General features: G+C 40.7%; 1 protein-coding gene across 6 annotated transcripts; it reads left to right on the top strand.

Moving 5' to 3' along the window:
- The first annotated feature begins 1,080 nt into the window (after positions 1–1,080).
- LOC115676549 (probable serine/threonine-protein kinase SIS8) lies at positions 1,081–11,834 on the top strand. Of its 6 annotated transcripts, none has more exons than XR_008818254.1 (15): positions 1,085–1,415; positions 1,497–2,294; positions 3,780–4,217; positions 4,604–4,707; positions 4,981–6,269; positions 6,383–6,423; positions 7,384–7,452; positions 8,349–8,449; positions 9,015–9,093; positions 9,193–9,291; positions 9,373–9,441; positions 10,227–10,276; positions 10,386–10,562; positions 10,946–11,200; positions 11,498–11,834. XR_008818254.1 is itself a non-coding variant. In XM_030599500.2 (14 exons), exons 2-14 carry the CDS (start codon positions 1,806–1,808, stop codon positions 11,043–11,045), a joined length of 3,105 nt encoding a protein of 1,034 aa, XP_030455360.1. In that variant the 5' UTR covers positions 1,085–1,415; positions 1,497–1,805; the 3' UTR covers positions 11,046–11,368. The 6 variants fall into 6 exon arrangements, 4 of the variants coding, with proteins under 4 accessions (XP_056175061.1, XP_030455360.1, XP_056175060.1 ...); XR_008818255.1 differs by having other exon boundaries at positions 10,946–11,230; XM_030599500.2 differs by lacking the exon at positions 11,498–11,834 and having other exon boundaries at positions 10,946–11,368.
- The last annotated feature ends 294 nt before the right edge of the window (positions 11,835–12,128 follow it).

Below are 12,128 nucleotides of genomic sequence, written 5' to 3'. Positions count from 1 at the left end.
CATTTTTTTGTTAAATTAGGGATTTTTTCTCTAATTTGAGAAGGAAAAAGATCGTCGTTTCCAATCTAATGGGTCGAAAAAACTCTCGGCCTTGCCACGACCAAGCCTCCACCACTCATCTTCTTCCTCTGGTCGGTCGCCGGGCGCCGAAGGTGAAGGCCAACAAGTTTGACCGATCCTCGCTCGCCTCCTGTGAGGATCGAGCCTCGCTAATGGCAGGGCAAACAGAAACAGCGAGGTCGACCTCGCCAGGTTCGAGTACGGTGAAAAAAATGTGGCTCGAGCAAAAATAATTCACCCTTATAGTTCGTCTCGTACACATCGCTTCCAAACAGTGCTCATTGCTCGATTCCCTCTCTAACATGCTTTCTTTCCTCAAAGATCGAGCACAAAAGTCAACACTTCATGAGATGTTTTCGGGAAAAATTTCAAATAAATGTCCGAAGCGGGCTCTGTCCAAGCACGTGAGTTGCGTAGGAGAGCCAGTCGATGAAGATTTGGCCAGTCAGTGAGCTCGGGGCCTTACTCGAGAAAAAGTTTACTCAAAGCCGTCTTTTCGAGAAAACGGGCCATTCTAGCTTCATGTCTGAAATTTCTTCTCCTCCATTTTTTAGGCAAATCGTCAAAAACGTGGAAGAGTAATATAAGCAACGAACAGCAGCCGCTTAAAATTACGACGCCCGCAAATGCGAGGGAAGCCAACTCTTTCGACGCCAAATCACGCACACGACAAGTTCATTAAAAATAGCAAAAATATGTCGCTGAGAAACTGGTCTCTCTCTTTCCATTTATGCTCACAGCTTGACCACGTATTCCCCAGCCACGCCCCCCCGCGCCCCCGCTGCTCTCGAACTGCGAGCCCTCCTCCTAGAATCAGAGAGAGAATTCTTATTGTTTTTTTGGGACAAAAAGACAGCATTTTTCTGGACCCCTTTTGGGTTTTTCTTCAGTAATTAACCGAGGGAACACGACGGTTCTCAATATATCGACCGTCTTTTATCTGATTCAATCGCTGTTTAGTCCTCTAGGAAGACGGTCGTAAACAAAAGATTCAATTTTTATCGTCGAATTGCAGACTTTTTTGGAGAGAGAGGGAGAGGGGGGAGGAGATGAGTTTTCTGACCAGTTTCAACTTTTCCTTTCTTCTTTTCTTTCCTTCTCTTTTTTTCTGGGACCGTGAAATCCATTGTGCCTCTTAGAGAGCTCAAGTGGGTCGCTTGTTGGTCTTCGTTCTTTCGAAGTCCCCTGCTCTCCCTAACTTCTTGCGCTTCTTCCTCTGCGCTGTCTATGCCCGCCTCGCGACTTCCCCTTTTTTCCCCACGCTGAGTAGTCTCTTCCCTTCTTTCCCATGCGCCCATTTGCCTCGTTCTGGACTTCTTCTCTTGGCGGCTTCGTTTCTTGATTGTTGACAGAAGGTAATCTCGAATTCAACTTCCTTTAGTTCTCGCAGATTGTGCCTCTTTTTTTTTTTTTTCGTTTGACTTGATTGTCTTCAGGGGCGAATCTTCACTTGTCTGCGAAGGAGGGGGGGGGGGGGGGTATGTTATCTTCCTGTTTAAGCATCTGGGCTTCTTGATATCGGGCAAATCTTTACTGGGTATGGGTTGATAATGGCTTTTGGAGCACTGGATTGGTTGGGGTTGGTCTGAGGTCAACTCTGTTCTTTGGGGGGTAGATTTTTATGTATTGAGTGGATTGCGGTTTGAGTGATTGGGGGATTTCATGCTTGGTCCAAGACAATGGAGATGTCTATGGCCGGACTTCTATTCCTTTAGTATTCTTTATCGTGGATTGGTGAGGAGACAATGAAGAACCTTCTCAAGAAGCTCCACATCATGTCGAATCAAACAGAAGATAGGGAAGAGCTTGGTTCATCTATGGGCGGTAAGACCTGCGACGTAGTATCGTCGCCCGATAGACTCACGCAAGCGCGATCGTATCATTTAAGCGACCACAAACCCTTTTCAGGGCTTTCTTCTTGGTTACACTCGGTTTCTAGTAAGCACGGACATGGTGCCCCTTCATCTTCGAATGTGAATAAGGGAGAGCCAATGGAGCCATCCGATTCTGTCATTGTCAGCGGAGTGAATAATGATCCAGATGCAGCTTTGCAGGATTCGGAGTCTAACTCTAGAGATCCTGATGTAGAGGAGGAGTATCAAATACAATTGGCGATGGAGCTGAGTGCGAGGGAGGACCCTGAGGCAGTTCAAATTGAGGCTGTCAAGCAGATTAGTTTGGGATCTTGTGCTCCAGATAATACTCCAGCCGAGGTTGTTGCTTATAGATACTGGGTAAGTTGTCATCTTCGCCCCTTCTTAAGAATGAATGGAAGGCATCATAAGAGAAGGATTGAATTATGTTTGACTAAGTAGTTTTGGGCTATGGACGATGTACATTTTACTTTTGCTCCTTTTTCATATAGTGTCCTCTACTAGAGAAATAACCGGTGGAAAGCACAATACGTCTTCGGTTGGAAAAATGCACAACTGCATTTTATGTGGACTTTTGTGTAATAGTTTGTTATTTCAAGTTCTGTGTTAGGGCACTTATTTAACCAAACCTGATTGACTATTAGCAAGAGCAACTGAAAAGAATTTGTCACTGGAAAGTTATAACAATTTCAGCAATTTTTCTTGAGCTTTCCTGTATAATGATCCATGATCCAAATCTGCTCCACTTCTGTTCGTGTGTATCAATAGAATGGAAAGCCAAAATCATTCATGTAGAGTATTACATGGATACTGAAGAAAATGGTGTTGTTTTCTTGTGCTGAGACACGTTTCGACCTAAGCTTGAATTTACTTTAGAATAAATTCTCGTCTTAACCTCTCTCTTATTTTCTTTCTTCTTCTCTTTTTTTGGCGGGGTTGCCTAGATGGGAGTTGTAATCTTCTAGAATCTGTTAGAGAATAGTTTTAATCCTAATGAGCAGCAACGGGAAGGATTGGTGAAAATGTGCAGTTCCAGTGCGACTGGTGCCAGCTTTTAGAAGCCACTCGGCAGGTTAAGAATGTAGGAAGAGGTTGCTAAGTCATTCCATATTGAATACGGACTTTGATAGTTCCCAGGATCCGCGCCACCTTATCATACATATACGGAAACAAATGAAATTGAGAATCATATCTGGAAAGAAGGAACAATTTTTTTTTGGCTCTGTCTGTTTCTATTGAAGTGTGTTGGTTGGTTGATAGTATTATGAAGTTGGAATTACCTCTTCTAGCTGGAACTTAACTACCTATTATTCTGCTGAATGTGGCTTTCTTTCTTCAAATTTAAGCACCGAGTTTGAAAAGATATATGACCTTAGTATCTCCCAGTCATTCTATGGTAAGTGTTCAGATGCAACCTTAACTTGCTGGGCAGGCAATACCCGCTATGAATATCTCTAGTCCGGTTTTTTTCGATTTCATTAGTTACATGAGGTGCTTCATCTAGAGTTATCGAGGAGAAACTAGCAGCCTTCGTCTATTTGGTAAAATGGTACAAGTTCAAAGATCTCGTGATCTTGTGGAATCTATTTGGAAGAATTCCGTCTATCTGGATGTTTCCCCAAATTGGGAGCTTTATCTTTCTGCTTAAGTTATGTTGTCTCTTGCTTCACTAATCTAGCTGATTAGATTGATGCTTGTAGTGAAAATAACCAAATTAGATTACCTTAGAAGGTGCTCTATGGATCTAGAATCGTGCTCTCTAGCTGCTTTTACATCTTCTTCTTTTTTGTTAGGTTTATTCTTTTCTAACCCATCTCATACCGTAGATTTGTCAATGATTAACAGAACTACAATGCTCTTAGCTATGATGACAAAATCGTGGATGGTTTTTATGATCTATATGGGGTCCTGACTGCGTCAACCTCAGGGAGAATGCCTTCACTTGTTGATTTGCAAGGAACACCTGTATCTGAAAATATCGCTTGGGAAGCAGTTTTGATCAACAGAGCTGCAGATTCAAATTTATTAAAACTGGAAGAGAAAGCCCTAGAGATGGCAGTCAGATCAAGATCAGCCTCTCTTGGTTTGTTACAGAGTAATCTGGTGAGAAACTTAGCTGTTTTAGTTTCGGACTACATGGGTGGACCAGTTGCAGATCCAGAGAACATGTTAAGAGCATGGCAAAGTCTTGGCTATAGTTTGAAATCAACACTAGGTAGTTTGGTTTTGCCTCTTGGTTCCTTAACCATCGGGATGGCTCGGCATCGTGCTTTGTTGTTTAAGGTACACACTCTGTCTTTTTATTAATGTATGGTAATAATTAGTTTCGTTTCTTTCCTAGATTATATAAATTTGTGATAGTTACAGTAATTTTTCTTTAATTTTTCTGGAGAAATTACTGTTGGTTAGAATCAGATTTGCACAAGCTATAGCATTTGTTTGTAATTATTTTGATTAAACTGTTGCATACCAAAGTGCCTGTATGGTACATTTTGGCCTGAAGTATGTTAATGTTCTGCCCATTTGTATTCTGTTTCTTCCCTTGAATTTTATATCGTGTGAAGTCTTTTATGCCATTTTTTGGCGACTGTAGATAATTTCCATTTGGAATTGCTTATGTTTATTTCGACTTCTCAAACTTGTATGAATTGCTTGAAACACCTGCACAGGTTTTGGCTGACAGTGTAGGCATCCGATGCCGGTTAGTGAAGGGGCAGCAGTATACAGGTTCAGATGATGTAGCAATTAACTTTGTAAAGCTTGATGATGGAAGGTAATTGATGTGTACTATTCATATTTATGCTGATGCAAGAATGTTAGCTGATGCTTTTACTTCTTGCTTTGCTCTGCATAGAAAAATATGTGTTGTATCCTGACTCTATCATGTGCATGTTCTCTGCACGTTTAAAGTCGTTTGCATTTTTAAATTGTGAATTGCATGTTATAGCATGTTAGATTGATTAAAAGGATCTATACGAGGTCCTTTTCTTCATATCAAGTATGGATGTGTAACCTGTTTAAAACGCTATTGATAATTGATTCTCAGGGAGTACATAGTTGACCTCATGGCTGATCCAGGCACTCTCATACCATCTGATGCAACGGGGTCACATGCAGAATTTGATGAATCATACTTATCGGTCAGCCCTATGTCAGGAGATTCATCACATGCTGCCTCTTCTAGTAGCGGAGTTACCAGTTCGTATGAAGAGCAGTTAGAATTTGGGACACCTGACAAGAGATCTAGGTTCATAACCAGTGCTACTTCAGGAAATGAGTCCATTAATGAAGGTGAAGTACTGGCTGGTGTGAATCTAACTAGGCCAATCATGGTGAAAGAAGGAGGCAAGAAATGCTCGGAAGACCTGAAAAATCAATCCAGTTTAAATAAGTTGGGGGCCAGAGAGATCCCGGGAAGGCCTAATTACCCTTACACGCATGCAAGATCTCCTTCATGGACGGAAGGTGTGAGCTCACCTGCTGTTCGCAGGATGAAAGTAAAAGATGTTTCAGAATACATGATTGATGCTGCCAAAGAGAACCCGCAGTTAGCTCAGAAGCTTCACAATGTATTACTTGAAAGCGGTGTCGTTGCTCCACCGAACTTGTTTAGTGAAATTTATCCTGGGCAGTTAGATGCATCAACTGCTGAGACCAAGTCACCAGCTGGGGACAAGCCTCTGATAGGAAATAAGGATGAAAAGAGCCATCAGGTTGGAATTCAAGATACTAAGGGTCAGGATGATAGAAGTGCACCTTGCCTTTTGCCTCCTTTGCCCCCCTATAAACCGCATTTAAAAGCAACACTCCCTTGGGGTCCATCAGAGCAACCTAAACCTGTAGAAGGTTTAGGATTCAACCCTTTATTAGAACCGCGGGAAGCAACTGGGCAATTGATTTTGTCTCAATATGATGCCACTCCGCCGGTATATGTGAAAAATGTCCCTGTAGCGGCAGCGGCAGCAGCAGCTGCTGCAGTGGTGGCGTCGTCCATGGTAGTTGCTGCTGCAAAGTCGAATACGGACTCGAATCTTGAAATTCCTGTTGCAGCTGCCGCCACGGCAACAGCTGCAGCCGTGGTGGCAACTACTGCGGCTGTCAATAAGCAATATGAAGCGGGGGTGAAAAGTGATGGAGATCCAGATTCTGGTGGGTCCGAGCCACGAGGGAGTGCTAATCGGGAGAGTGATGCTGCGGGAGTAAATTCAGAAGGTGAGAGGGTTTCTGACAGATCAACTGGTAATGATAGCGCAAAATCAGATATTGCCCTTGATGATGTTGCGGAGTGCGAGATTCAATGGGAGGAGATCTCCTTGGGAGAGCGTATAGGACTAGGTACGGACTAGCAAACTGTATCAATAACTTTGTGGTGATTTTAGTTCTCTAATTTCAGTTGGTACACATCAAATTGGATGAAGTTGGTTAGGTTTACATTCTTTGTTTTACAGGATCCTATGGGGAGGTATACCGTGGGGAATGGCATGGAACTGTTAGTCTTCTGAAACACTTTCTTTTTCTTTTTAAGTATCTACTATCATTGTGGTCTCATTTGTTTCTTGTGAGAAGCCTTAAGATTTGTCTTGTAACTTTGTCTCTATTCTTGGGGCAATGATGCAGCTACTGAGGTTCTAACTGAGGCGCATCTATTGCAGATGCATCATGTGCATGAACTTATATATTGAACGGCTGAGTTTAACATCAAAGTTGTTATTAGATCATCTGTTATCGGGCTTTCTTTGATCCCTTTCTTGTTTCTAATTTGGCTTCACTTTAGTCTGACACGTGGCATATCATTTCTGTATAGATGTAGTCATAGTGGATCATACTAGAGCACTGGCTCTTGAAGATCAGGTTATGGGAGTTACATGTAGAATATAATTGAATATGATGCATAAATTGAGTCTTGTAATCCTAATGCATCCTTGATCGAGTTACTTTTAATAAAACTAGTAAACTAGCTGAAACTACTTATGCATAAGGTGTATTTTTTTCTGCTTTTTAAGATTGGGTTTGCACCAAATTGAGCTTGTTTACTGTTTGGGGTTTAGATGGCATTCACTTCACTATTTATTTCTTCTGCTTCAATTTGAAGGTATCCAATATGTTCCATATATCTTTTTCAACATGAACAATTTCACAATTGCAACAAATCCTGCAAATACATTCTGTGGATTGAAGGATTAGGATTTTTCTGCATTTATATCTCTGGTTAGTCTCCTATATACTAAAATAGGGTCTCGGCTTTGGAATATTTGGATCTTTCATCTTTTTCCTCCCAAATTATCTGTCAGTGTGCTGCATATATGTTTTCTTTCACTTCTTTGATCTGGGATAGCTAACAGCACTACGTAATGCTTCTCTATTGCTTTGATTTCTTTCCTCTAAATTGAGCTTAGTGCATTTTCAAACTTAAAGAAAACTTATGGTCTTCTCTACTGGTTAAATGTAGGAAGTTGCAGTTAAGAGGTTCCTAGACCAGGATATTTCTGGTGACTTGCTTGAAGAGTTCAAAAGTGAGGTACTAGTTCTGTTACTGCTGCTTATTGTACTGCTTCTGCTTCCGCTTCTCGCAAACTCAACATTCGCTGAATGAAAATGGTTAACTAGCAAACATGACCAATGTCCATGCAATACTATATGCCCTAATTTGGTACAGAATGAAGCATTAAATGCTTAGGATCATTTGGTCAACCATTGAAGAAGTATTGCGAAAAAGAATCTTGGACGGCTCAAATAAAGGTGGACCAATCCACATAACAAGAGGAGCTAACTTTTGTACAGATATTTGATCACCTATTTTTGATAGGATAACTAATATATTAAGAAATTCGACAGATAATTTAGATTAGAAGTAGATGAAGCAAAATTAGTAAGAAAATGTAGATAAAGTTGATACATATTCCATATTCATTGAAGAAGAAGACACAATTACTATTTACACCAGGAAAAAGCAGCCTCACTTCACCAGCATATCTACAGCAAGACCATAAATGGTTTTAAGATGTGAAGTGAAACTGTCAAGAACTGCTCTCTTGTATTTGGGTTAAATCAGCTGTGAGATGATTTGTCTTTAAGAAAAATAAAAGTAAAACATTGGGTCAAAGCCACCAAATAATATGAATTTCACAATGACGATTAGAGTTAAAAGGTAGACCACCACTGCGAAAGCAAGAGGGTTGAGCCCAAATATGGAAGCTTGACCGTGATCGATAGAATAAGTATGAGAGGAAGATGCATGGATCTCAGTATAGTGGTGCTTGCCAACGACCCTGCATTCTCTGAATCAGAAAATGAGGCTGGCTATTGCTGATGTTGCCTTATTTTGCACATTACTGTTATTGTTTGCCTACTTTGTAATTTTCAGGACTGCTACTGGCATAATAAACTATTTAAACTTTGTTTCTGAATTGCAAGGTCCGGATAATGAAGAAAGTTAGGCATCCGAATGTCGTTCTTTTCATGGGAGCTGTAACTCGTCCTCCAAATCTATCAATTATTTCAGAGTTTCTTCAGAGGTACGTTGCAATTCTTCCTGTTTCAATTTATGATTCAAGTAAGATCTTCTGAAAATTCTTATACTGGATCTGTAGCAGTGATTAGACAAGTGATTCTCCATTTCCTCGTTGAGCAGAAGTGACCAGCTACACCAAAAGGACCGACAACACGCGTTGCTTATAGTGGTTACTTGAATCTGTCAGTTTTAGACGTCACAAACTCATTTATCTGACGATTTGTTTTAATTTGTTCACAAAACAAGATGCTACATGACTTGGGATTGGATATGTGTTTGGCCTATTATGTTATTTTCGTATCCAGTTTGTAAAGAAAGGGATTTCCGAGACCTGGTCATTGAGCTTTTAGTATATTAGGTTTTAGTTTATATTAATGTCCTTCATTTCTACGCGCACCATTTCTTTAAGATCCCACTTGAAGTTTGTTCTAGTAGTGTTTTGCCTCTGGGAAACATTCCAAATTTAAGAAGTATCCTTAGTTGTTTTCATGTTTTTATTAGCGTTACTCTGTTGTTGACTCTTCAAGATCATTATGCTTAGGGGATTAAACCAGGATTTTTCCCTGCAGAGGAAGTTTATATAGGTTGATTCACCGGCCTAACAATCAATTAGACGAGCGAAGGAGGTTAAGGATGGCCCTTGATGCGGTATGATTTCATCACTCTCGTCCTTAATTAAAACTCAGCGAGCAGTCTAATTTCACTTGAATTACCTGGACATAATGTATCTTCACAAATAATTTTCAGGCCCGGGGAATGAATTATTTGCATAACTGTAATCCAGTTATAGTACACCGCGACTTGAAGTCCCCCAACCTGCTTGTTGATAGAAATTGGGTCGTGAAGGTGACTTATTTTTCTCATTACAAGCAAACAGTGAATCATGTTTCTATTACATAAATGACTAGAGTTTCCATTATCCTTTAGGTTTGCGATTTTGGATTATCTCGGATGAAGCATAGCACATACCTCTCATCTAGGTCCGCTGCTGGAACGGTAAGCAGTGTCAACGACTTTAGTTATATTTACTCTTGGCTTGGCATTTGACATTATTTTTCTTGATGTTTCGTACTTGTCTTTGTCTTTCGTTCTTGTCCTTGAGATCCTATAACCTGTCCATATGTTTCAACTAGTCATGTTCACCTCAATAATGCAGTGTTCACCCATCAATATAACTGTGATGGTGACCCTTAGTGAATTTCTTTGATGAATCGATTTGATCACCTTTTTCTATCAAAATAAAAACTCTTTTTTGCTCTATGAAAATTTAGAGATGTTTTCTTTTTGAAGGATTTTAACATACTGCTTGAGAAGTAGCCCAGGACACAGTATTTCTTTATTTGGTAGTCCTTGGTGGCAATCTTGAAGCATCTGCAACATCATAATCACTTTCTTTTTCATTAAGGATAAAGAAAATGATTTGTCATTACTAGGGGCAATGTGGAGATCCAAGTTAATCAGTAAAGACTGAATTTACATGTTTCCATGTCATCAATCTTACTGCTTGCTGTGAGTTCTCAAGTGTTTACTGCTAAACACATGAACATGCATACATCTTGCAAACCATATTTCTAGGTGACCATGTAGGTCGTTACCCTTCAAGAACTTCTCAATTAGTCTTATTACCTGCTGAGTGGCGCTCTTCATACTTTCTGCCTTCATTTCTGTCTCGTCCAGCCAGAATGTGAAAGCTTCAGAAACATTTCATATGCAAGTTCTCTATGGTACATTACTATGCTCCTTCCAGTTATTTGTATGACTAATATACTATCACTCTTCAGGCAGAGTGGATGGCTCCAGAGGTGCTGAGAAATGAACCTTCAGATGAAAAGTACCTCGTTTGTTTACCTTACAAATATTTGCTCCCTTTTTTTTGTTTCTGGTCATCCCATTCGTTTGTGACTGATGAAACCTGTCTAAATCTGTGACATGACACTCAGGTGTGATGTCTTTAGCTTCGGGGTCATATTATGGGAGTTGTCTACGCTTAAACAACCTTGGGGAGGAATGAATCCTATGCAAGTCGTTGGCGCTGTTGGCTTTCAGCACCGTCGGCTCGAGATTCCGGATGACATGGACCCTGCCATCGCGGATATCATCAAAAACTGCTGGCAAACGTGAGTATGTTTTGGAGAATTTATTTTTGGAAACCGTGTATAGTCCATTTCCCTAAGAACATACAGCGGTTTTAATCATCGAGGTTCAACTTTTACTGAGGAAAAATTTGCACTTTTCCTTTCCCCCTCCTCCTTCCCCATCCCCAAATGGAAAAACAAGGCCTTTCCCACTGTCCCTCTGGTATAACGGTTCCTTCCTTTTCACGGTTAATTTTGGTTAGACTATGTCCAAATCACTAGAATCACATAATAAGAACTTTTAAGATAATCGAACTGTAGCATGAGGCTGAAGCTTCAGTTACATGAAATAATGAAGCTCATGCTTTTGCAGTCGTAGTCATATTGGTAGTCAGTGCCTGATGTTTGGATTTGGACATTTGTAGAGATCCAAAGTTGAGACCAACGTTTGCCGAGATCATGGCTGCGCTGAAGCCCCTGCAGAAGCCCATAACTAGCGCCGCAATCCCGAGGCAAGTCCACTGATGAGCAATGAGCGTGACAGTGTCCAATTTGTTAGATGAGGTGTCTGGTCGAAGTAGCAGAATCATGAATTGAACGATGTTGGCACATCCCATTTCATTTTGGAGGCAATTTCTCCATTATCGGGAAACTACATGAAGATCGAACTTCTGGGGATGGTCAGTCCGATGCACGGCGATTTGGCAATTGTGATTTTCTCTTTCACTGTCTTAGTTTTGCTGCCTTCCACAAGTTTGTGAAATTCTTTGTACAGATATAATTTCTTGTTGTGTAATCAAATTCTTTCCTTTTTGCCTGTCAAATGAAAATAGCTCATCACATGATCACTCGTGGAGTTTACTAGAAAAGCATTTTTTCTCTATAGCTGATGTGATCAGAAGAGCAAGTAGCATGCCTTTGTGCAAGATTTTCTTTTTCTTTTTCTTTAAATGAATGCGAATTTCCATTTTTGATAGGTGAACTGTAAAGTCCGCGAAATATCTCGCTACTCTCACGGACCGGATAAGACGCCCATCGAAACCCCGGCGGTTGGGCCAACATGGTTATTTGCACCTGATGGTGCACGAGTTCGAGCGCACGGCAGTGCAGATGCTTGTCGCACGGTGGTGCCGATGTTAGAGAATCTTGCAACGAGCGTGTGAGCTGATCAATCATCCAGCGAAAGGAAGAGAGGTGGCCGTTTTCACATAACAATGATGCAATACAATTAGGAGGCTAGACTCGGTTTGTTTCATCAGATGAGCAGTAAGTTCAAAGATGGGGCGGGCTTCACAAATGCGTTCCTTATTTCAACGTGTCGGTATCCGCACACCTCGTTCTCAAAATTTCCCCCGTATCTTTATCTTCCTAAGGAAATGGATTACTCTTTAGAAGTTTAACATCCCGGTGATCTCGAAATCTGGACGACAACTTAAATGTAGCCTTTCAAAGACTTGTTAAGGTTCCTCCTATAAGGCGGACTTCATATATGCATTTTCTTATTTTAACGTGTCAATACATAACCCCAATTCTTACGAGATCTGGACTTGTTTCTGTGGGTCATACTTATGAACATGACTTTGCGTTTTCTTCTTTCCTTCCTTTAAT

Source organism: Syzygium oleosum, unplaced genomic scaffold (assembly GCF_021117445.2).
Source record: "Syzygium oleosum isolate NSW1041296 unplaced genomic scaffold, Sole_v2.1 Sole_v2.17, whole genome shotgun sequence".
Taxonomy (NCBI): Eukaryota; Viridiplantae; Streptophyta; class Magnoliopsida; order Myrtales; family Myrtaceae; genus Syzygium; species Syzygium oleosum.
Note: the sequence above shows the minus strand (reverse complement) of the source record. Positions and strands in the feature narration are given on the sequence as shown.